At 32.0% G+C, this 24,630-nt stretch overlaps 1 protein-coding gene across 5 annotated transcripts; it reads left to right on the top strand.

Moving 5' to 3' along the window:
* Nucleotides 1-661: 661 nt before the first annotated feature.
* On the top strand, nucleotides 662-24,543 carry Mgat2 (alpha-1,6-mannosyl-glycoprotein 2-beta-N-acetylglucosaminyltransferase). Of its 5 annotated transcripts, none has more exons than XM_072909270.1 (10): nucleotides 662-1,028; nucleotides 11,570-11,615; nucleotides 15,881-15,910; nucleotides 18,039-18,188; nucleotides 18,418-18,601; nucleotides 19,930-20,352; nucleotides 20,613-20,922; nucleotides 21,473-21,802; nucleotides 22,581-22,831; nucleotides 22,989-24,543. In XM_072909270.1, exons 4-10 carry the CDS (start codon nucleotides 18,155-18,157, stop codon nucleotides 23,215-23,217), a joined length of 1,761 nt encoding a protein of 586 aa, XP_072765371.1. In that variant the 5' UTR covers nucleotides 662-1,028; nucleotides 11,570-11,615; nucleotides 15,881-15,910; nucleotides 18,039-18,154; the 3' UTR covers nucleotides 23,218-24,543. The 5 variants fall into 5 exon arrangements, with proteins under 5 accessions (XP_072765371.1, XP_072765353.1, XP_072765376.1 ...); XM_072909252.1 differs by having other exon boundaries at nucleotides 18,039-18,119; XM_072909275.1 differs by having other exon boundaries at nucleotides 18,039-18,119; nucleotides 21,551-21,802.
* Nucleotides 24,544-24,630: the final 87 nt, after the last annotated feature.

Here is a 24,630-nt window from a genome sequence, read left to right on the forward strand (position 1 = left end):
ACAGATTAAAAATGCCAATAATATTAATAAAAGAGACTGTATACTATATAAATATTAATAATAAGAGAATTATAAAGCAATAAATAAAAAGTTATTTAATAGGATGGAATTGAAGAGCTTATTTTCATTGTTAATTTGAATTTAATCAATCTCCCAATTTTCTCGAAGGGATTAATTTTTTTCTCTTGTCTGCCTTTTCTTAAATACCAAAAACGTTATTTCCAGCTTAAAAAAAAACAGGAATTTATTAACGATAAACGAGATCTTTAATAAACTAAAATACATCGTATATATTAGCGCGCGATGAAATAAATTAAATCATAATTATAGCGCCACTAGATATCCTTAATCGACGCTACGTAACCGTAAAACAAAATTGTCAAGAGAGACTACTCTGGTCGTGAACGGAGCGCGTGAATTTATCGACTACTCTAGTTGCTACTCTCGGCAACCGTCGCGCTCCCGGTCGGGGAAGCATGTGATGCGAGCGCGGCACCTTGGAGCGTAGAATATGGGAGCGTCATGGAGCGTCATCTCCCCACTACCACGTGACGCGGGACGAGCGGTGGAGGGGAGACCGCCTCCCCACCACAGTCCTCCCACTCCGCCAGCGACATGCGCGACAGCCGAGGGAAGGGAGAGGAGAGCGTCAGTCGTCGAGGGTGGGTTCACGCGAGCGTTTCGTAGGGCTCGCGCGCCGCGAGTGACGGCCGGTAACGGCCGAAGGGAACACGCGCGTGGGCGTCCCTTGCGTTATCATACCCATTACCGAAAGTGAGTCTTTGCATTTTGCAAGTGGTGGTGGCGGCGGTGGTGGCGGTGGCGGTGGTAGTGGTGGTGGTGGTGGTGATGCTGCCGCCGCATGTGGCCGATGCCGATACGCCGTTCTCTGTCATCGACATCGACACCTTCTCGCCGCGCGTTGGACGAAGACGACGACCGCCGTCGACCCGCCACCGGAAACAGAGCCTCCCCGGAAGCTACGCCCGGAACACAGCTCATCGTGTCGGGCGAGCCGAGCGCGATATGTAAGTACGCATGCATAATTATTAAACGTGCAAGAAATAACGCCGTCTGTTACGTCCCGTCGATCGATTCGCCGACAATCACGCACGCTTCCTTCGTCCTTCCTGTTCTATTTCATTATTGTGTTTTCATGCGTGTTGTTCCTATCCCTTCTCGATATTCCCTTTGAGTATCGGGGACGGGGTGAGCCCTTTGACATCCATATATTTCACGTATAGACTTTAAATGAATTTAAAATCAAACGGATATATGCTTAGGAATATTAAAAAAGAGAAGGTGACAAAGCAAAATATATATAGTTCATTTTGAGAAAACAAAACAAATAGATTCAATGATTGTGCAAATAAATTCATCTAAACATAATTCTTAGTAGCAATGCATATAATCATCGTAATGTATTACGAGTCACGAATACAAATGTCAGGGAGAAATGAGTCGGAAAGTGTGTTATGTGAATATAAAATCTTTAAATGTTGACCGTGCCAGTCTCTTGACCGATGATGACATTGAATACGTAATAATAATACGGGTCGTACGTACATATTATTATGTATCGCGAAATCTCACGATCCGACATTTGAATAGCATCTAAATGCGGACTCTGATTACATATATGTATAGGTTTGTAATTGAGGCCGTGTGATTTTCAGGTGATAGCGACATCGAAATCGAATGCGGTCGTACATTGCGAGTACCTAATAGAGTTTTACAGCGCGTTTAACATTAAGTACGTAGGTAGTAGATCTATAAATACTCATTTTCGACCGATAATAGGGACGAGAATTCGCGATTTTCATGTATATTATAATCGTTGAAAGCGAGTCTCGCACAGTCATAACATATTCAAATCGTCTCTAAACCCGACGTGTTTAAATGTAACCCCCGGGTGAGTTTTGGCCGACACTAAACGTGTCACACTGAATCTCTCTCAAAAGTTAAATAAAGTAAATATAATAAACGAACCACGTGCAAATCTCCTTAAACGTGATTGTTTCTAGCTCGCGTTTGATGGTGACATCCGAACTGTCAGATCGCGTATTGGAAACGTAAAAAGTATACGCGACATCCAATACTAATAAATGTAGAGACATATCTGAAAATATGGATCTCTTTTTACATACATATACGACCTATTATACAGACAGAGAGAGAGAAAGAGAGAGAGAGAGAGAGACGTGACAGTCGGCATGCGCCGGTGACCGTGGTTTTGACAGCGATATGTCTGCTCGTTCGATCCCGGCCTGGTCTACAGGTCAATATAGGAAAATGGAAGAGTCGATCTCTCGGTATATGGAAAACGGAAGTACCATTTTATCGCGCGTGTATACCAGAGGAGAAATATATACGAGCACAGATCGCACAACCAGAACGTCCACGCTGTATTGTGTATATAGTGTTTCGCGGATGTTACAGTCCGGTACGAGGCAACGATCGATATATTGCTTTAACGCTGATAAGGGTCTTCATAATATACGGGGGATTGAAATCGGTACGTCGAGTTCAGATTTCTATGATAGATACTTGAGAGTAATCTCTACGTTTGTAAACATTGTGATTCCGACGCTTATAAACGTCGAACGAACAACGATTGGTTTGAGTTCCTTATTCGTCGGGAAAAATGTTATAATAAAATATTGTAGCAAAAATTGTAATATCAATTTTTTTGCAATTATAGAACATATTAACATAAGAAAAATTACATGTGTGTGATAACGATTAATAACTAATAATATTATTACATATATATATATATATATATATATATATATATATATATATATATATGTGTGTGTGTGAGTACATATATATAATACAATATATATATATATTATATTATATAATATTTATAATTAATATAATATATATAATATTATTTTTAATAATAATATTATATACAAGATGTCCGGTAATTGGTGAAAAATCTGTTAATGACAGATTCTTGAGATCATTTGGAGTCGATTTTTCCCCAGCGAAAATATCGAGAGACGTCATCATTTTTTGCAAGTTTCTAATTTTTATCATAATATATCTTTGTAATTAAGCCTTAAATTAAAATTCTATTAAACTCTATCGGAAATTAACTGAAGAATGTAGTTTTGGTAATTTTTTAACTTTAAAAAGTTTAGTTTGCGAAAAGCGTCTTTTTTTTCAATCGCTAACTCGGAAATTATTGATGCCTCGACATTTTCGCTGAGGAAAAAGTCGTCTCCAAATGATCTCAAGAATCTGCAATTAGCAGGTTTTTCATCAATTATCGGACACCCTGTATGTATATATTATGCATCAAAATATTTTACAATATATTACACAATATTGCTTTATAAAATATATATAAAAAAATATATATGTATATTAATTTTATATAATATATATATATATATATATATATATATATATATATATATTATATAAAATTAATATATATATATATTTTTTTTTATAGAGCAGTATTGTGTAATTATTGTAAAATATTTTGATGCATAAACAAATGCATAATTTACAATTTTTACAGTACTGACAATAAATATCTTAATGTTATTATATTTCTATTTTATCATAAATGTTATAAAAGGGAACGTATTTTTCATGTAACTTGTAATGTAAAATTTCTTCATATAGTTTGTCACGGATAATAAAGTCATTGAATATCAATTTAAATTTTTAACAGGGTTTATATTTATGTTCTGCTTAGACGTTGTGATTCACAAATTGACTGTTTCGTTTGATCAGCTTCGATTAATACTAATATTGGTGTATTATTGATCATGTTGGAAACACATGTGGGAAGAGACAAATAAGCGTTTAAAATTTATCAAGAGTTATTATATCCTTATTAAGATTAATGCTACTGAATGATTCAGTAGAAAAATATTTATATTAGAGTGTTGATCTCTTAATATGTGTGATCCCTAGTGTGTCCCGGTTTGCCGTATATTTTATGATGTTTTTATATAGAAAAGATTTTTTTAAATAAAAGTAATATATTATATAAAAAATATAAAAATATATATATAAAAGATATATAAATATAAAAAAGATGTATAAAAATTTTAATTTTTCATAATATTAAACATTTCTTAAATATTAATTTAAAATAATTTGATTTATAAGATATCAATCATAAAATAATTTCAGAAGAAATAATTTTCAGTTGATTTAATTTCGAGTGAAATTTAATTTTTGCAGAATTTTATTTAGTATATATTATGTAATTATATTTATAGTTGAATAACTTAGTTTATAGAACATTTAGAATGTAAAAAGAATTTATCTTATATATGTATAATTATATTGCTTACTTGAAAATATTCTTTAGACTCTTTTATATTCTAAGAGAAAAGGTTAAAAGAAGGTATTCAAGCTTTTATTATGTCAGCCTTGTCTGGTTTCTGCCTAGAAGGTAGAAAACAGGGTATGCTCAAAAGGAGATCACATATATCGATTTATATTGAATATAAATTTCAAACTTGATTAAACTTTGAAATTCTAATCTTGAGAAGAAAAGAAGAATTGTTTATTGAAAAATTTTTTACAACAAGATTTTTTATTTCAAGATTTTTTATTAAACGATTTTTCTATTCACACACACACACACACATGCGCGTATAATAATGAATTATATCCTCAATTCAAGTTTATTAGAAGAAAGTCAATTTCTAATACATAACAAGCTATTATTAGAATCTGTAAAGAAGATTTACGGTTTCTAGAATTTCGCCACTAATTGTAACGATATCAAACTAAAAATAAAATGGTTTCAGTCAAAGACTTCATGTAGAAGAAAAACGAGAAAAGAAAATGTGTAAATGTGCAATATTTTCTTCTAGTTTCATAAGTAATAGCGAAAAACTGCGATGAAGAACATTTATCTTTTTATCACGAGTAAAAATTATTTTAATGAGAAAATTATGAAAAGGAAACGTTATAGAGCAGGAAATTGTTATTTCACGCGACAGGACTAAAGCTAACGGATAAGAACGCGTTCATCCAACGAGATCGAGCAAAGTATGCGCGTGTTAATATTTTTAGATTTATATTTGATGACTAGTAAGAGTGAAGAAACCGAGTGGCAGCGAGAGAGACTAGAAATTTATTGCGCAACTCTTCGAACACGAGCGATCGATTAATGGCGATTTATATCGTTGAAAATCGGACGAGACAAATTCACGAATCGTTATTCGTAGAAACAAGTATATCAGGGCACATCGAACATTTATTTTGTCGAGTGGCAAAGTCGTACATCTTGCCCCGTTTCACGCAATAAATTTCTTTAATCGTTTTTTCTGATTGACTACAAAAGTTTTATTGTACATAAAGAAAGCAGGTGTTCGGTAAAACATTAATGGACGAGTGAGAATTGTTTCGTTAACATTCATTAACACTTTACGATGCAACTGTACTTCTTTCAACATCGTATTTAAATTAGCACCTCGTTAGAGGGTGTAGATGTTCATTTATACGTTATTATAGCGTTTACGGTAATAAACGTACTTGACGAACAAAGCGATTGTTATGGAAATTAAAATATTGTTTTATTAATGAGAACGATCATTGACAAAAGATTATGAAATATGAATAGGTAATTAATAATGAAAAGCTTTGGGGAAAGAATACATCAATCTTATGCTTAATGTATTTTTTTAATTAAATTTATTAAAATATAGAAAATTGAAAACTTAGTTATCAAACTATTATTATGTATATTTACAGATTTACTGAATAAGTGTTTGAATTTAATGATGCTATGACGGAATATTATTTGAGTTTTCGAAAAACAGAACTATTTAGGTCAAATATGACTCTGTGTTAGCAAACATTTTATACGTACGTAGTTCCGCATTGTGTCGCATCGTTATCCAACATCCCGATGTTGCTGTGGTGGAATAAACTGCTTCACTTATCAATAAATATTTAAAAAAAGTTTTTTTTCCGCAATTTAACGATTTTTATGTCGGCAAAACATTGCAATTGTGTAGCTAGCTATAAAAATAAATATTATATTTTTTTTTCTTTTCTCTCTCTCTCTCTCTCTCTCTCTCTCTTCATCATTTTCTCTCATACATAAAGAAATGAATTTTTTTCGATAGCGTAATCACGATTACCGCGTTGTCTATAATGTTTTTCTTTTTTTTTTTTAAATTTTATTTACATCATAAATATTTATTGATATACACGCGTTATAGAAAATTGATGTTACACGATACTCCGGAAAATCTCTGGTTATATCATTGCATATAATTACAACGCATTAGAGCATGCTTCCCTTATTACGGATAGTTTCTTGTTATTCTGGTGCCTTTTTTGCGATTGATACATCCGGCACTTTTCGATTTGCATGCTCTCGGGACGCGCACGAACGCCAGCTCTTTCGCAGAACACTATTAGATAACTAAAATATGCGAAAAACCGGAAAAATGTTTACACTTGACAAGGACGGATATTTTGTTCTTTTCTCGCACGTCGGCCGTCCTTCTCACCCGGTATCGTTAATACCGCAATCTCATTGCGCCGTTAACCGCAGCGCGTACGCAGTTTCCGGCCCCATGAGATTGGAGTTAATTATTTATTTGCGTTGATCTCTGCACGTGATTCCGGTTGAAAAAACACTGGTTTTATATATATATATAAAGCTGCCGTTATGTACCTATATGAGACTTCTGCAGCGGAATAACAATAATGCAATGAAATAAGAAATAGTAGTTTCAATGACATTTTCTACTGTGCGAATTCCTTTTCTTACTTTGATTTTAAACTTTAATGAAATTCGATTATTTCGATTAAAATTGACTATTTCTTCTATCTAATAGCTCATTTTTTCCAAATAAAATGTTTTTATCTGGTATGGTTTTTTTAAATATTAAATATGTCTATATATACGTGCAACAAAACATATATAAAAGAATAAAATGCATATTTTTATATTTATTGCTTTTATTAAATAATTGATTAAATAATTGATTATGAAATTTTATATAAACTAGAAACAATTAAATTTTAACGAATAAAACGTGTTTTATTGCTTTTATTATCATTTTAAAAGTTGAAATCTTAACAGTATTATATGAAAATTTTTTATTATTAATGACAATCATTTTAATGATAAAAATACTCCTAAAGAAAATGTTTGAATTTAATTTCCAAACACCTTGTCATTTCAAGACATAATGATATAAAACTCAATATTTTTATATTCAACAAAAATACCCAGATGCAGTTTTATGGAAAGGAATATTATGATTTTAAATAATAGTATGTACATTAAGTATTGAATATACAGAGTGTCATAAAGCCACCGGTTCTTTTAATAATTTTCTAGCTAAATTGGAAACAAGCGTTTTCTTTAGCGAAATGTCGAAGCATCAATCATTTTAGAATTTTTAAGTATTGAAAAAACATGAGTTTTTCATAGATTATTTGCAATGTTATGGGTAACAAAATTACATTTTTCAGTTAATTTTAGGTGGAATTTATTTAACAGAATTTATAAGAATTTTAATTTGACACTTTATAATTATAAAGAAATATAATGGAAAAAAATGAAAAATGCGAAAAATGATCTTTGATATTTTCGCTAAGGAAAAATTGATTGATCAAAAAATCAGCTTTCAGATTTTAAATGAACTTCCAGTTAACATTTTATGAAACACTATATATGTATACGACTGCCATATATGCAATGTCATACGTGACAAGTTTTAGTAATTCATTACCTGACGATCGTACGTGATTAATATTAACGATAAACGAGCCGTGTCCGGTCGTAGACGAAAATGTCAGGAATTCCATTAAATCGAGACTTTCAGTCACAGTGTAACGAGCGAACGATAGCGTGCGATAAAAGATAATGATTGGTGTACACGATAGCCCGTCCCATTTTCAAGAATAAATAATCAGAGAGAAAAAAGATAGAGATCGTTAAGTAAAGGTATTGACGCGAGTATAGCGGGGAAAAAATTTTATGGTGCCATACACCGGCGGTTAAGACATGTACGTTGGAAATAGCGTTTCGTTGAAAGCGGATTTGGATGCATTCTCGATGCGAATCGCGTGTGCAATTTCGTCTACTTGGGTGCACATCTGCACATATGCGCGCGCATATGTACGTACATACGATGCGTAACATCTTGGAAATATCTTGGACCGAGAACCGTGTAACGATTTTTCACAACAGCACATTTTGCGATAAACGATGATAAATATTTACTTCTCTTTGTACATGCGTAGTTAAATTTCTGGAATTCTTACCTACATTTTCCTTAGAATACGAACAATTTCTTTAGACATGGAGAGAAGAAAGGAAATTGCAATTATAATCTTTCGTCATTACTATTCACAGAGATATTATTGAGATATTCATTTTATGTTCTCTTTAAAATATATTTATTTTTATATTATTATATTTATGTATATTTATTATATTATATATTATATTTTTGTTATATAAAAAAATATTTATTTTTAATATTAATAAATGCTTTATGGTGGATAATATTTATCCATCTTTTTTGAACACACAATAAACGGAAAATTAAATAATTAAAGCTTGCTTTTTAAAATGTGCACCTTTAAGATTTTATTTTATATTATTTTATATTATTTTATATTTATTTTATTTTATTTTAGATTATCATTACGATTAGTTTATTATATGTATAAGTATATAATGAATAAATCATATTTTTGAGTGCCTGGTCAAATGTAATAATATTTTGTCGCTCGATTTCTTGAAATGCTTATGCAAAATGCTTTTTGTCTGATATGTGGATTTTAATATTATCACGTGGGACTGAGTTAATTGCTAAACGTTTGAAGCGTTGATGGTTATTCGTAACACACTATTATGCAAGATTCTCTAGAGCTTCATGGTCACGAAGGAGACTAGAATAAAAAGTGAAATTTTTCTAGACTCGAAAACCATGAGAAGTGAAAGGTAAAAATTCTTGACAGATTACAAGATCGATAGCTCTTGAAATAAATTGTCTAATATGGAAAATATTTCTCTAAAATTATCATGTTTACGGAAGATTCAATTTAAATTACGTATATAAATTGAACGAGAAAATGATCGAAGCAATCATGAGACACGCGTGTACGGTGAATCGTGACACAATTCTGTCAGATGGATAAAGCGAGTCTGTTTTTCACCACACGACTGTTCGATATAAAACGATATCGTATATTTGTGCAGTCCATATTTTTATCGAAATAATTATCTTTTAACGCAAGATACGTTTCAAGCGTGTTGCATTATTATACCGTGATACACGTAATCCTCGGACGAGGAAATGATTAAAAATAATTAATGATTGTAAGGAAACGTCGGATTGTAAAAAAAAATGGTTGCTTACTCATATCTAGTGAATCGATATTCAGGGACACTGCGGTAATATTCCCAGCGTGAGGTATGACATGTACAGGTAATACGCATACGGATATTTTGCATAATAGAAGTAGCGACATATCGGTGAAACACCTACCTATTCCCTTCCCTTTCGTGCGTGTACATATACGCGAGCGGATACATATGTATGTATCTCCCGATATGCATATATGACGATCCGATGCATTATTCAGCGGCGGCCAATGGTAGCAACGCCATGCGCGGCGCGATAACAAGTATAGCATCTTCTCTCCGAGAAACACAGAAATAGACGTTGCGCTCGTCAAAAGCGTTAGAGCGAGACATGCACTCACGAATATAAAGGTATCCAAATTTCCAGCGGTCACTTTCAACGTTTTGTTCACGCGCCATGGTATGTTCAATATTATATTATTATGCATATCGTGTGTTTAATTTTAAATCGTACATAGTGGATGTCGATGATGGTGTGACAAAGTGTAAACAGTCACTCTGTTTTTTTTTTTTTTTTTTTTTTTTTTTGCACAATTAAAGTATCTCTATTTTATTAGGGAATTGAATTTTTTTTTATGAAAAGTTTATTATTTTTTATTTGTATAATTAATTGTTAATTTTTCATCACATAGTATATAATTGAAGTTTATATATTAAAATAAAGTTCACTTGTAGTTAAATGAGGATTGATTTGATTAAATTCATTGGTCTGCGAATATTGGGTTCGTTGTACCGTGTGTCTCGATAATTATAAGGAAATGGAAGATAAGCTAGTATCAATGTTCCAATCCGATTGTGTCCACGGTAGTGAGCACTGTTATGAGTACTGCATGTTGTAGTATGTAAAATGCATATTTTACGTCATGTAATTTTAAAAATGTCTTGAAAAAATGCATAAATAAAACTACGAGAAACCATATATTTTAATTTTATACAAATATATTATATTGTAATATAAATATTTATAGAAATATTTTTGTGGAAAAAATAATAAAATTCTATTTTTTTTTAACGAAATTACTTTGTATTATACATAATAAATAGTAAAAGATACTAGAAGTTATTTGAAAGCTAGGATCATAAATTATTTATATATGCATAATAAGGTGATAAAAAGTATATTTTTGCAGGAAAAACATATTAATATAGGTTTTTTATCATAATTATTTTGTATGCAAAAAATAATTTTAAATCATTATTTACATCATTCAAAAGGACTCATCTATATGTATATATTTATATGTATAATTTATACTGTACGTATGTACATACTTGTACAATAAGATAATTTTCAATTATTCGTGTTTATTTTTTCCACATCAATATGACAGATGACACAAATATGTAAGTATGTAGACAAGATATCACGAAATAAAAATGCATTTTTCGAGCACTTTCACGGTCGTGATTACAATATGACATAATCAGATCATTCATTTAGAAACGTAGTAATATACATGTTACACGAATACGGTTGCGTTTGTAAAGGTTGTTATCTAAAGGCTCATTTAAGCGGAACGGTATTGAATCGATATCGTGTAAGAGCAACTTATATATATCTACAGTTTGCATAATGTAGTCTTAATTTCATATCCGATCGCATCATATGATATATATTGTTCTTACCTACTGCTATTTTTGCAAGTGCAATGCATGACATTGATATGTATTTTTGTAACATCTTTATAAACGTCATATAAATTTTAATTGCAACGATAAGACCAGTAGTTAAGCTTTTTATGTTTTCACGTGTATTATTAACAGTTTTATATCATATTTATTTAATTTTTCATAATATTTTAATAAATTAATTAAATATTTGGTGTACAATAAAGATAAAAAAATAATCTCTTTTTTTTGTTACTTTAATAAAATTATTAAGCAAATTTATAATAACCGTGAGACGCAGGAAATATTAAATTCTAAGTATTTAAAATATTTAAGAGTCTAAAATTAATAAATTGTATGGAATTTTCATCTCGAATAAAAAGGATCAGTAAATAATCAGAAGTATGTTGTATATATGTACATATAAAAAAATTTACTTTATTATTTTTTTAAAGATATATGGTATTTTCACACTTTTTTCTAAAAATAAATATAGTTTTAAAAATATTTATCTTTTTTGTGAATACTGCGTTAAATGCACATTTCTCGCTTACTATATGTCTGTGTATTTGTGTGTTTCAGATTTCGTGAAAATGAAGGGCCAGACGGTGAATCATTCTTCTTTGAGGTAATGCTAATAATTGATAATAATTGATATCATTTGCATTTGGATATACAAGTTTATCAAACAATAAGGCTATCTAAGTATTAAGCCATTATATTGATTTACATAATAACATAATATATAAACCATGATATAAGAAGATATATATATATATATATATCTTAGTACATCATAGTATAAACAAAAGCTCGATGCTCATTAGTCTAAAGACTAAATTGACGGATTATGCTATGCTATACTTAAAACATATACATATAAACATATATATGTCTAAGATGCTACATTAATTTGTCTGCTAAGATAGCAATATCATCTTACCGATAACGCTATTGATAACAACTTCGGTAGTAGCGATAAAAATTTTTCTTTTTAATCAGATTTTGCTTATTTTTTCGACATTTGAAAAACATAAATTCTCTTTTCCGATAGGGAAAGAAGATACGAGAAAAATGTGTAAAAAAATGTAAAGTGTAACTAAAAGTTGTGAATTTAGTAGGACCAGTAATCGTGAACCGTGACTTAAAACAATTTAAAACAACTGATTATTTCTATTCGACCTCAGTGTGCGATTACGCCGCACTGAGTCTTTAAATTGAGCAAAGCGATGCGTCAGACATGTGAATTTATAGGTTCATAAAAATTGATCATTGTACATGAAAAACATCGCTTTTACATCCACAATATGCAGAAGCTAAGAGGTGACTCGGTAAGTCTAGGACATATATTACGTAAATATTGACACGATAATGTCAGTCGGTTGACAGGGTTATATCGATCCTAAAATTTTCTAGCAAAAACTGGGTCTTTTCAAACCGCTTTTTATTTAAGCGATTGAAATGTCAAATCATATTTGGTAGAATCGTGAAAAGTTTTTCGGGAATATATATACGGAACAGATCGGAGGAGAGTTCGTTGAACATCTGCCAGAGAAGCGAGACGGATCGAAGATACGCGAACGGAATTCGAGACGTCCAGAGCGACCGATATCTTTTGCAACGTAGCTGGGAGCTTTTTATTGCCATCGATAAATATAACGACTAATCGGAGGGAGGTAGCACACGGAATTTGCACGCGAAAGTTGAGATTATATCCGTAACGTGTCATTCTACCGGCTCTCTTCCCACGTCAGATCTCGAATCTCTCTATCAATCGTGTCACTTGTCAAGTCAGATTCATCAGACATTCATTCTTATTCATGTTCATGTATGTATGTACATACATATGTATACAAGTAAATGTAAATTAATTTTAATGTCGTTTGATGCGGCATCTGTCGCTGTAAATGATAGATTTGATATTGATAAATTAATCGAGATCGAAAACATTGTGAGATTCGAAGAAGTAATCGGAAAATTATCAGATTCAATTTAACGTAGAAGTTCCTATTTGTAATTTTTTTTATCTTGATTCTGTAATTGTATATTACATGCTGCTTAGACGAAAGACATTACATTGCTATTCTCATTATCAAATAATAAGGCATCGCATTAATTTATTCATTATATTTATAAATATACGTATACATATATATATATATATATATATATATATATATATATATATATATATATACTTGCAATTATAAAAATTATATTTATTGGATTTTTTAATATAAATTTTATTAGGGATTATAGAGATTATGTTAGTTTTTTAAAGAAAAACATTTTTATATCTAGATCTTTACTCACTGTTATATATGCGTTCAACATGTTTCATGCAATTTAAAATTAATATTGATAAATTAATCAAGATCGAAAAGAGACATTGTGAGATTCGAAGAAATAATCGGAAAATTGTCAGATTCAATTTAACGTAGAAGTTCCTATTTGTAACTTTTTTTATCTTGATTCTATAATTGTATATTACATGCTGCTTAGACGAAAGACATTACATTGCTATTCTCATTATCAAATAATAAGGCATCGCATTAATTTATTCATTATATTTATAAATATACGTATATATATATATATATATATATATATATATATATATATATATATATATATACTTGCAATTATAAAAATTATAGTTATCAGATTTTTTAATATAAATTTTTTTAGGAATTATAGAGATTATGTTAGTTTTTTAAAGAAAAACATTTTTATATCTAGATATATCTTTATTCACTGTTATATATGCTTTTCAGCACATTTCATGCAATTTAAAATTTCTCTTTGCAACTTGGATTTTCTGACGAAAAACTCTTCAAGCTGTAGCACGCAAACTCTTTAAGAAAGAGAGAGATAGAGAGAGAATTCAATATTTTCTTAATAAAAAAAGCCTAAAAGAAAGTAATTCACGCGTGATGTGCAGAAAATATAACTGTTATACGCATAACTTGGTTATATTCCGTATAACGGTTACGGATTATCATGATTCCGTTGTCGCTTTGAAAGCAACGGCCTTGAGTCACACTTGCATCAACACACATTATCATAACTATTCCGACATGCGGAAGCTGCGCATTTATCTTCGACCTGTAATCTCAAAGGCGAAACACCATTGGTCCCTAAGAACTCTTTATATATAATTGCGCGCGCGATTCCGCACTCTGTGACAGATCGATATACTATATACGTGTACATATGTATCGAAAGATGTATTTGTATCCCGATAAGACATCATATATACATTTCTTATCGGTACTAGACATCTCTGCGTTATCGTCGCATCAGTCGACGACAATAAACAATACATGTGCGACGACATTCGTGCACACGTGTATTGCTCTAATATCGGTAATAATTAATAAACCAAGTAACGAATGATATTATTATTACTGACACAATAACAAATGGTGCCCAAACTGTAATTGAATTTTTTTCGTCATTTAAGTACGTTTTAATAAGCAACACGTTACGTAACTAATTGTGTCGAAACGCCTTTATCGCGATAACGCTCAATTTCGACTAAAGATATTTCGGAGATTTTATGTAAGATTTTAGAGATACGCGTTAAACTATTTTAAAAAAGTTGTGGTATACAAAAAATATACATACATGTGGATAAGTAATCTGTAAGTTCTCGAAGTTACATATATGCACTGTGAAAAAAAAACGCTGACTTTAGATAAAGTATTGTATATCGAAAAGAGAGATTAAATAACGAGGAAGATATTTCATAAAGGTAAAATTTTCTTTTTGAGTTAATAGTAGTCTTTATCACAAATTATATTTTATATAATTATTTAATTATTTATTTTATAATAATATATATATTATATATGATTTATTATTAATTATAATGTATTGTAATAAAATATGTATTATATACATATTAATGCATATTTTATTACAATATAATATATTGTAATTAATAATAATAAAAAAAAAATATATATATATATATATACTATATTAATAATAAATATAAATAAATAAATAAATAATTATACAGAATATAATTGTGTGAAGCAGAATAATAATAGTATGAATTCTCGGACAATCTTTTCTTCTGTTATATCGATATACATATACATATATAAATATTCGAAACATTTTCTTCTTTCGCGTAAAAACGTATTTCCGTGCTGCATCACAGTAGACTTTACATTCTCGCACAACCTATGCTCGTATATATATATATATATATATATATATATATATATATACTTTTGCTGCAACTCTGTACGGTTTCATCACGGAAAATCTTTCTATCTTCAATCTCTGCGTTGTACTTTGTACTCAATATTTTACTACACACTATACTTTGACTTTTTTTCGTACAGCGTACATATATATGCTTATAAGAAATTATTACGTCGCAGTGAAATGAAAGAAATGATAATAAGTTTAAATGAACTTTATATTTACATTTTTATTGGCGCTTTCAAATAACTAAGCTGCATCATTTCCAAGCCGATTGACTTTATACATTGATTGATTGATTTGATACACTTGTATTACTTGAATTTAAAAATATATTCGTGATTTCATCGAATGTATATATACACACACATCCACACACATACACATATATATTTTATTATTAATTATAATGTATTGTAATATGTACTATATACCTTAAAATATGTACTATATACCTAATAATGCATATTTTGTTACAATATAATATATTATAATTAATAATAAAAAAATAATAAATCAATCAATTTATATATATACTATATTAATAATAAATATAAATAAATAAATAAATAATTATACAGAATATATATAAAATTTATATATATTTCCGCTTTAATCTTTTCCAAATCTTTCAATTTGCTATACAATTTGCTAATACTCGTATAATTTTTGTTTCAGAAACATCTCCTAGGAATGACACTATGAAAGGTGAGTGAAAAAGTAGAGTAGAAACATCAGTTTAGTCGAAATGGTTTTTAAAAGATACGATCTTCATGTAAAATGTGAGCTGTTTTTTGTAGTAGAAGAATGAGCGATAAAATTCCGTTGCTTTAAAATTCGTTACGGCTTTACAGGATAAATGGGATATATACTGCCAGTGTTGCTACTCTTCCAAGTTTAACCTGCAATCTCCGGGTTTAGGAAAGAATTTCTAGGGCTTCGAGTCAAATAGATTATCTCCGGACCATACTGCATGAATCATTCACTTCTTTTAAAAAGTCTTTATATATTTTTATTTTGTAATAAGTGCTAATGTAATTTTATATAATTTTATAATTACATTATAAATTAAAAAGACAAAATTATTTAGGAACCTTTAAAGTAAGAAGTACATTTTTTAAGAAAAAAAAGGAAAATTATATCTTTTATATTTCAATTATCGTATATTGTGTGTTTATATTTTTTATATAATAATAATGTGCAATATTAAAACATAATATTTTTTGTAGGTGGAAGTAATACATTTATGATTTGAAAAATAATTGAAACATAATGACTTTTTTTCTTATTTTTTTTTTATTTTTTTCTTTTTTTTAGAGATGATCTATTACATAATTCTGTAGGTAATAACGCTATCAGAGTCTCCATCCGCTAAATCTGATATTTTTTGAAAGTCGTAGGTAAATAAAATGTCACATGAAATATTTATCTCCCCTTTCAATGACCTCACCTTGAAACTCTTATGAATAATGTAAAGAATTGTTCTATATATAAGAAAAAAAGAAAAAACACACTTCGTGTACAGAATTGAAATAGGTTGCTCCATGTCTTCCCCCTGAAGAGTTCGGTAGCTGTGTCAAAAGGGCTCCAATGAACCTCGAAGCACAAAAGAATTTTGTATGCCATTCCTTCTTTAGAAAATAATTCGTAAAATGTTTTAACGTGAATCATCTTAATGAAAATGTGGAGACGATCTAGTTCAGCCGTCGAATATTCGCCGAACCGTTTGCAACGCGCGTCTTTCATCGCACGTTGAATGGAGTAATTTGCTGACAATGTTGTGTCTATTGTAAACGCATTACATAGTTTGTTACATAAAATTCGTTATATAAAACGCGATACGTTTGCGTTTATCGAAATACAATATTTCGCGGCGCGATTCGCTATTTCTCGTCTGTTCAACGCAATCCTATTACCACCCGTGAGATATATTGTTTTAATTTTATACAATACGTGTCCCCGCGGCTCCAGGCAATATAAATCGTTTGCCAGTCACATATTCAATGAATGCAAATACGCGTTTGCGTGACAAATTTTATGCGTGGCGTTTTTGTCGCATATAAACGTTATTATCACATCGGCCCCATTGTCGTGGCACCTCTCGTGACTTGACGATATTCATCGAGTAGATACACCCAAAGTATGTACACATCGATCGCACACAACTTTTTTACGTAATTATATACAAACGTATATGACATATTACGACTGTACATTCATCGCGCTATTTAATTCAAACGATTTGTAACCTTTAAAAAAAGATTGAAGTATTAAAGGGAAAGCAGTTTGTTCTCATTAAAGAAAAATCTGTCTTTAAAAGAAAAGAAAAAATGAGAAATAAATATGTAAAGAAGAATGTTTCACGCTTGTTCGAAAGAGCAATTTCTCACATTTTTCCCAAACATAGTTTTGATATAATAAAAGAGAAAACTCAAGTATAAAATTTTCAAATATTTTCTCAAGTACGTGTTTGAATAAAATGTTTTTTAATTTTGTATTAAAGGTTTTTCTTCGATTCTTTATAATTAGATAAGTAACTTATAAATTTTTAAAGAACGATCATTCTTTGGTCCAATTTATAACATGCATATGTTGGACGATATAAAAGAACTATTCGTATTAAAAATTTAAATGAAAGAAGTTTTCTATCTACTTATTCTTGCATTATATTTTAAAAAAGATTCTCTTCCTAATTGTAAAATAAAAATGCTACAATGTAAGAGAGAAAAGCAATGAAGAAAAGTTCGCGATATCGTGCCTGCGTGTAACATTAATTATTTGCATATATTTTAACATTATATACATACATTTTAACATTACTTATTTCTATGCGCAGGAAAAGGTCACGAGTCGACCATACAAGGTTTTCCGAAGCAGTACCCCGGCTGTGTATTATATAGCAGAAAAAAGTCGGGAGGTAAATTTAGTGATAGCATATCATAAAATAGGAAGATGAGAGATGCCTTTACATTTATATCAAAAATTGGTAATAATTCTGTTTTTTTTTTTAATTTTTTATTTTTTTAATTAAAATCAATCTAAATTGTAATATTTTTCGATAAAATTCTCATGCCTGTATATGAAAAATTGATTTTTCATTATGTTAATAAAAAATCCTTGACACTTGCACTACTTTCGAGATAAAAGATTTTCATATCGCTTGAGAGAATAAAGTATCTAAATTACATTGCGCATTTAACGGTTGATATATTTAGGAGCGACCGTCGGAGGAGGATCGAGATCAGGTCGCGGGATTCTATTGAGGACTCTCGTCTTCGTCTTCCTGGCTACGTTTCTCTGGCTTCAGCTTCACGTGATCAGTTTAACGGGTCGAGATGATTCTGGGCAATCGTCATCGAATGAGACGCTTTATTCCCTCGTACCTCAAGAATTGCACAGGTAATATCGCAAATTTTCGAAAACTCATTATCACAAATGTCATTCATAATATAATACTCTACGTATTGTTATTATTAAAATATTCTTTAGTGAATTTAATCAATACATAAAATATATACTAATTTTGTGTATATATATATATATATATATATATATATATATATATATATAATTTCTCAACTTCTTTCGATTCTATATACATTTAAACTCTGTTTTAAATACGTCCAGAGAGTTAAAAATTCTTAAAAATTAATTTCAAAATGTCGCACTATTATTCATAAATCTATTATTTAAGGGAAGCTTTTTAGAACCACAATCTATTCTAGCAGTATGAAAAATTGATAATTTTTAGGATTTTTTTTAAACGATATTAAAAATTTATCTTTTTGACGTTTTTACATATGATTTTATTAATGTTTAAACGTCAGTCTTTTTAAATTTTGAATACTCAGTTTTTTTTAAATTCAATACGAGCTTCTGTGTGTTAAAAAATTCTGTGTGACATTCTTTGCTCCTCGTGTAATTGTCTGAAATGAAAAAAATTCAATTTCTCTTTATTCCACAGGATAAAAGATTTTTGGGATACTGAACTCACTTAGATTTAAAAAAAAAATTAATTTTTAATATTCTGACTTTCAAGAAATGAAAAAATGTCAGTAAAATATATCTAATTCTAAAATGACACTATTTTGTTATTTTTTCTGACGAAATCAGGAATTTAGTACGCCAAAAATATCTTACGGAATAAAATTAGACCAAGTTTTTTTCATTTCAGACAATTACACGAGGAGCAGCACACCGCACTGCATTTTTTAACACTATACGAGCGCAGAGAGACTCGTATTGAACCAAAAAAAAAAGTTAAATGTCCAAGATTTAAAAATACTGACGTACACCGAGAGAAAAATTTCTTTAGATTTAATAAAATTTATGCTTGAAATAGTCGAAAGCAGCTATTTATTTCAAGAAACTAATAAGATTATTGGATTTTTAAAATAACATGTATCATATAATATTGTTTAATTCAACGAAATAATACTTTTTTCAGTCATCAAAAATAATTCTTCATATGACATAATGTTGTTTGAATAAAATAAATAAGTCCAAACAAATAATTCAAACAAATCGTTCTCTCTGTGTATTGTTTAAACGTAAATAAAAACTTATGTTAAACGTTAAAAAAGATCAATTGTTAATATCTTTTAAAAATATTTCCAAAAATCATTAACACTGCTAGAATAGACCTTTATTATAATAATTGATAAGGAATAATACGATGTCGATGACAACTTTGTATTCTGTTACGAGATAACGTCTTGGAATTTCAGATTTTTGAAGGAGGGACGTAATTCGTCCACAAGCTTGACGAATGCTAGTTCAGGAGCGCTGACGGAAGTGGAGATCGCGGAAATCCGGCGCAAGATTGAAAGGGCGAATGCAGAGCAAAAAGTGTACAATGAGGAAGCGTTTGGACCGTTGGCCAGCGACGCACCGATTATAGTCATCCAAGTGCACACGCGGCTTACTTATCTGCGACACCTTATCGTCTCGCTTGCGCAGGCCAAAGATATCGAGCAGGCTCTTCTGGTATTTAGCCACGACATCTGGCATCCGGATATCAACTATCTCGTGCAGAGCGTCGATTTTTGCCGGGTCATGCAAATCTTCTATCCTCATAGTATACAAACTCATCCTCGTACGTTTCCCGGTGAAGGACCCAACGATTGTCCGCGAAATATTCGCAAAGAACAGTGAGTTCACATATTTGTATCGCCTCGCTATTTATAATCGATTAAGCCTAGTTAGAACTTGATCCGTTCAGCAAATATTATTTCAAACTGATAATCTCGAGTGCTCTTAAACTACCGACTCGCGTAAAGAGACACACGGTGAGTCTTTTCTTGCTTACGCTGGGACTTAGCTGAGACACTACCGTGTCTCTTGATATGCGTCATCGCCAGCGATCCTCTTGATCGAAATTAATTGAATTTTTTTCCACCCTTCTTTACAGGGCCTTAAATTTAAAATGCACCAATGCCAAACATCCGGACTTGTACGGGCACTATAGGGAAGCTAAGTTTACGCAGACGAAGCATCACTGGTGGTGGAAAGCGAACAAAGTGTTCGAGCAATTGTCGATAACGAGAAATCACAGCGGAATGGTCCTCTTCCTCGAGGAGGATCATTACGTCGCCGAAGATTTTTTACACGTGCTCAGACTCATGGAGCGCACGTGCAAGCTCAGCTGCGAGAGATGCAATGTTTTGTCGTTGGGTACATATTTAAAGACGTACAACTATTTTACGGATTTTAGTCGTAAGGTGAGAACCTTTTTTTTTTATATCTTAATTATTCGTATATAGTCTTAATTTTGCTTTACGCGATGTTCTATGCACAAGAGATAAGGACTACGGATACGGGCGGGTACGCGTCAACAAGAGACGCATTTCTTTATAGGCAATCGCATCGGCAATGCGTAGACGGTCTGACGTTTATTTAGCAATTCACGCACTTATGTCCTCAATCATATAATTAAGCAAATAAGAATAATGACTTTCATCGGCACACGAATATATTATTGCTAACGCTTGGTAACGCGACAGTATCTGGCAAAATTAGCACGCGTGTTATCGACAAAGAGCGCTTCCTCGCTTTTAAACGACACGTGTATATATATATATATATATATATATATATATATATATATATATATACACTCTCTTTAATTAATTCGACACACAGAATTCTCGAGGCAGAAATATCGAGTCGTCGCACCGCTGCACGTTTACAATGTTAAACGTAAATCCGACGTATCATATGTTCACCATTAGTGTGTCTGTGTCGATGTTTCACGCACGCCCGATCCGTTAGTTCCTCGGCGTCGATAGCGCTCTGCAAAAGGAGTTGCTTCGTGGGCTAAAGCGACAGGAGATATCGGCATTGATGCAGAGGCAACAGATCGGGAGCAACGGGATCGGCAGCGGGATCGTCACCACCGTCAACGGTGTTAATAACGCTGGTGGTAGCACGGCCGGTATCGGTAACGGAAGTACGGGAAGTAGCGGCCGAGGCGGAGGCGGCGGCAACGTCAACGTCAACGGCGACGTGTCCTCCACCTACTATCAGAACGCGAACACGGTGCAAGCGGCGCCCGCGTGGGCCTTCCAACTCCTGCCTAGTCTCTACAATCATTATCAGAAGGTTCTCGAGAATCCTGCCCGAAAATAGCAACAACAAACCTACGCCTACCGCCTTCTTAGATTCTTTGATTCCTTCTACTCGCACAGCACTTTTTATTTTCTCGCTTTGCCCCTCTTTCGTCATGTTATTTCTTTAAAAAGGCGACTAGTGTGTCGTCACTCTCTCGGTAAACTTTATACATTGCCAAAGTTTGCACGGCTTCTACCAACATCGATCCGAAAGGCACACTGGCGATCGATTATGTTAGAGCTCCTATTGCTTGACGTTGAGTTGAGAGGATCGAGAAGCTCTCCTTGTCCTGTAGAGAAACTGTAGATAATTATTCGAATTCTTTGTAAACAAATATTGATTTAACGTTCAATATTATACAGCGTGTTGTCTTACATCCATGCCAAATACACAACATAGGTGGAACTCTTTTGTAGATGAATTTTCATTTCCTCGAGACAGAGTAGTGCATGCTTCGAATATATATCATACAAACACGATACAAAGTCATAATACAATTGACTGGATGTCGCCGTAAGTGTAAACAAAGTTTGTTCGCATGCTGAAGTTACAAAGTATAGTGACTTTGGCAAAAATAAATGACTTGGATTGAACACTTGGAATTATTGCGACTGAAATTCTGACTTTGTCTCGACTGATCACTTTTTAGTTGTAGACACAATGTAGTATTGATTAGTTTTTTTTTCCAATAGATTGTATGTTACGTAAGAAGATGCGAAAAGTGTTGCGAAATTATTCTCATCCGATACCTTTTATTCTGTCGAGACAGGCCGAAGTGACGCCGTGGATATCCAGCAAGCATAACATGGGTATGGCGTTCAATCGCGTCACGTGGAACAAACTGCGAAAATGCGCCGCACAGTTTTGTTCATACGATGACTATAACTGGGACTGGAGTCTGCAGTACATCGCGCAAACATGCCTACCGCCCAGTCGAGGGGCTGGGATAGCTCCTCGCGCCGAATCCGGATTGATCACGATGACGATGAGAGCTCCTAGAGTCTTCCATATCGGAGAATGGCAAGTAGCTTATTGTTTTCGCGTCAAACGTAATTCAATCACTTCAATTCTCGTCGATCCTATGATCCATGCAACATTTTTCTGTTATCATTATTAGCAAGCGTTTAACTTGGTCGTTATAAGATGTCTCTAATGAAATATGAATTTGTCTTTACAGTGGAGTGCATCATAAGAAGAATAATTGCGAGTCGACAGCGGTGATAGCTAAGGTCCAAAACGTCTTGAAGGCGGCGCGCAATCATCTGTTTCCTTCGCAGTTAACGTTAACGATCGCTGGAACAGCGAAGAAGACGAAACTCCGCAAAGGCAATGGCGGTTGGGGAGACGTGCGAGATCATCAGCTTTGCTGGAATATATCCGTATATTCAGATCTAGTTCTGCCTTGAAGATCTAGACTTGCAAACTTTGATTGGTTCTGTTACATAATACGTATTGCAAATTTGTAATACGAACCGCTATAGTTACTGAACGATTGTCAGGTATCTATCGTGGTAAGTGTATCACGATAATCTAGCAATATATTCAACGGTACCATTCTTACGGAATATTTAAGAATGTTTGGTACAATAAGGAGGACTGCTAAAGAATCTCCATTGTTTTACAAATCGATTTCGATTTGCGCTGAATGAACGTGTATTACCGTCGCTGTCAATCATGATCATAAGACCGCTGTCACTGCCAGGAATAAGGTTTCTTCTGCTAATGCAAGTATTCATGAGACGTTTTGTCGTGATAAGACGTAATATTGAAGCGGATGAAAGAGGATTCGACAGTGAGTTCAAATTGGTGCTATCCTGAAGGAAAATGCGGTTTTTTACAGTATATTTAATTCGCTAATTAATATAATAAGTCGCATCCGTCGTATAGATCCAGAAACAGTAAAGACACTAAAAACTAGGTCGTTATATATAAATTGATGAAAAATAGATTTCGCACAGATAAAAAAAATGAAATTCCAAGCGCGTTGATAATGCATCAATGCGCTTGGATAAAGAGAAGATTTACTTACTCGGCATGTCCGTTTTGCTGTCCACAAAAATGGTGTGACAAAAGCATTGGTAATAAGACGTTGCAATTTCTTAATTTATCATGTTTTGAACTGCTGCTCACGAAACATACTCGCTCGACGAAAGAGTAATCTTTCATAATTTTAAAAGATGGCGTGAAAATACATGATAGACACAAGTGTGTTTGATTTAAGCTTAAATATGTATTATCAGAATATTCTAAAGGCCTATATGACAAGACGGCGGAAACGATAATGTATTTAATTTCCATATCGCTAATTCTGTGATGGAAATGCCAGCAAATAGTCGTGTAAAATTATAAAACCAAGGCGTTATATAGAGACAAGGAAATCTCTGTGTAAGTTCTTCGGAAATCATGAAAAAATTAGCGTCTTTGCTTCCCGACTAGCTTCTATCTATTCTTTTTGAGATGCAACGCTGGATAATGGTGTCAAACAGCATCATAATATCGATCACAAAATGCGCTCATCATATTCTAGTCAATGTGTATAACGTAACGCTAAAGCTGCAGGTATTTAATAATCAATCGTAGAGAGTAAGCTCGTAAAATTTAAGGATTCACACTACTACTAGTGATACGCCCGTAAAGGCGCTCTAACGTCTTGTAACGACCTCGGGGATACGAACGTAATGAATGTCATGTACCTTTTATATTTATAACAATAAAACAACATGCAACGAAAATAGAAATCGTTAAAAATTGTTTTATCTGCTGATAAGTTTTTTGGTTTATTTCTGCAACATTCATAATATCTTCATAAAAATGCATTT

This window comes from Anoplolepis gracilipes, chromosome 2 (genome assembly GCF_047496725.1).
Source record: "Anoplolepis gracilipes chromosome 2, ASM4749672v1, whole genome shotgun sequence".
Taxonomy (NCBI): Eukaryota; Metazoa; Arthropoda; class Insecta; order Hymenoptera; family Formicidae; genus Anoplolepis; species Anoplolepis gracilipes.

Bases quoted from the DNA above. Each gene is read 5' to 3' on its own strand.
- Mgat2 (XM_072909252.1), top strand. The intron at 21,803-22,580 runs GTTCTCGAGAAT...CTGTCGAGACAG, and splicing joins TCTACAATCATTATCAGAAG to GCCGAAGTGACGCCGTGGAT. The intron at 22,832-22,988 runs GCAAGTAGCTTA...TTGTCTTTACAG, and splicing joins GTCTTCCATATCGGAGAATG to TGGAGTGCATCATAAGAAGA.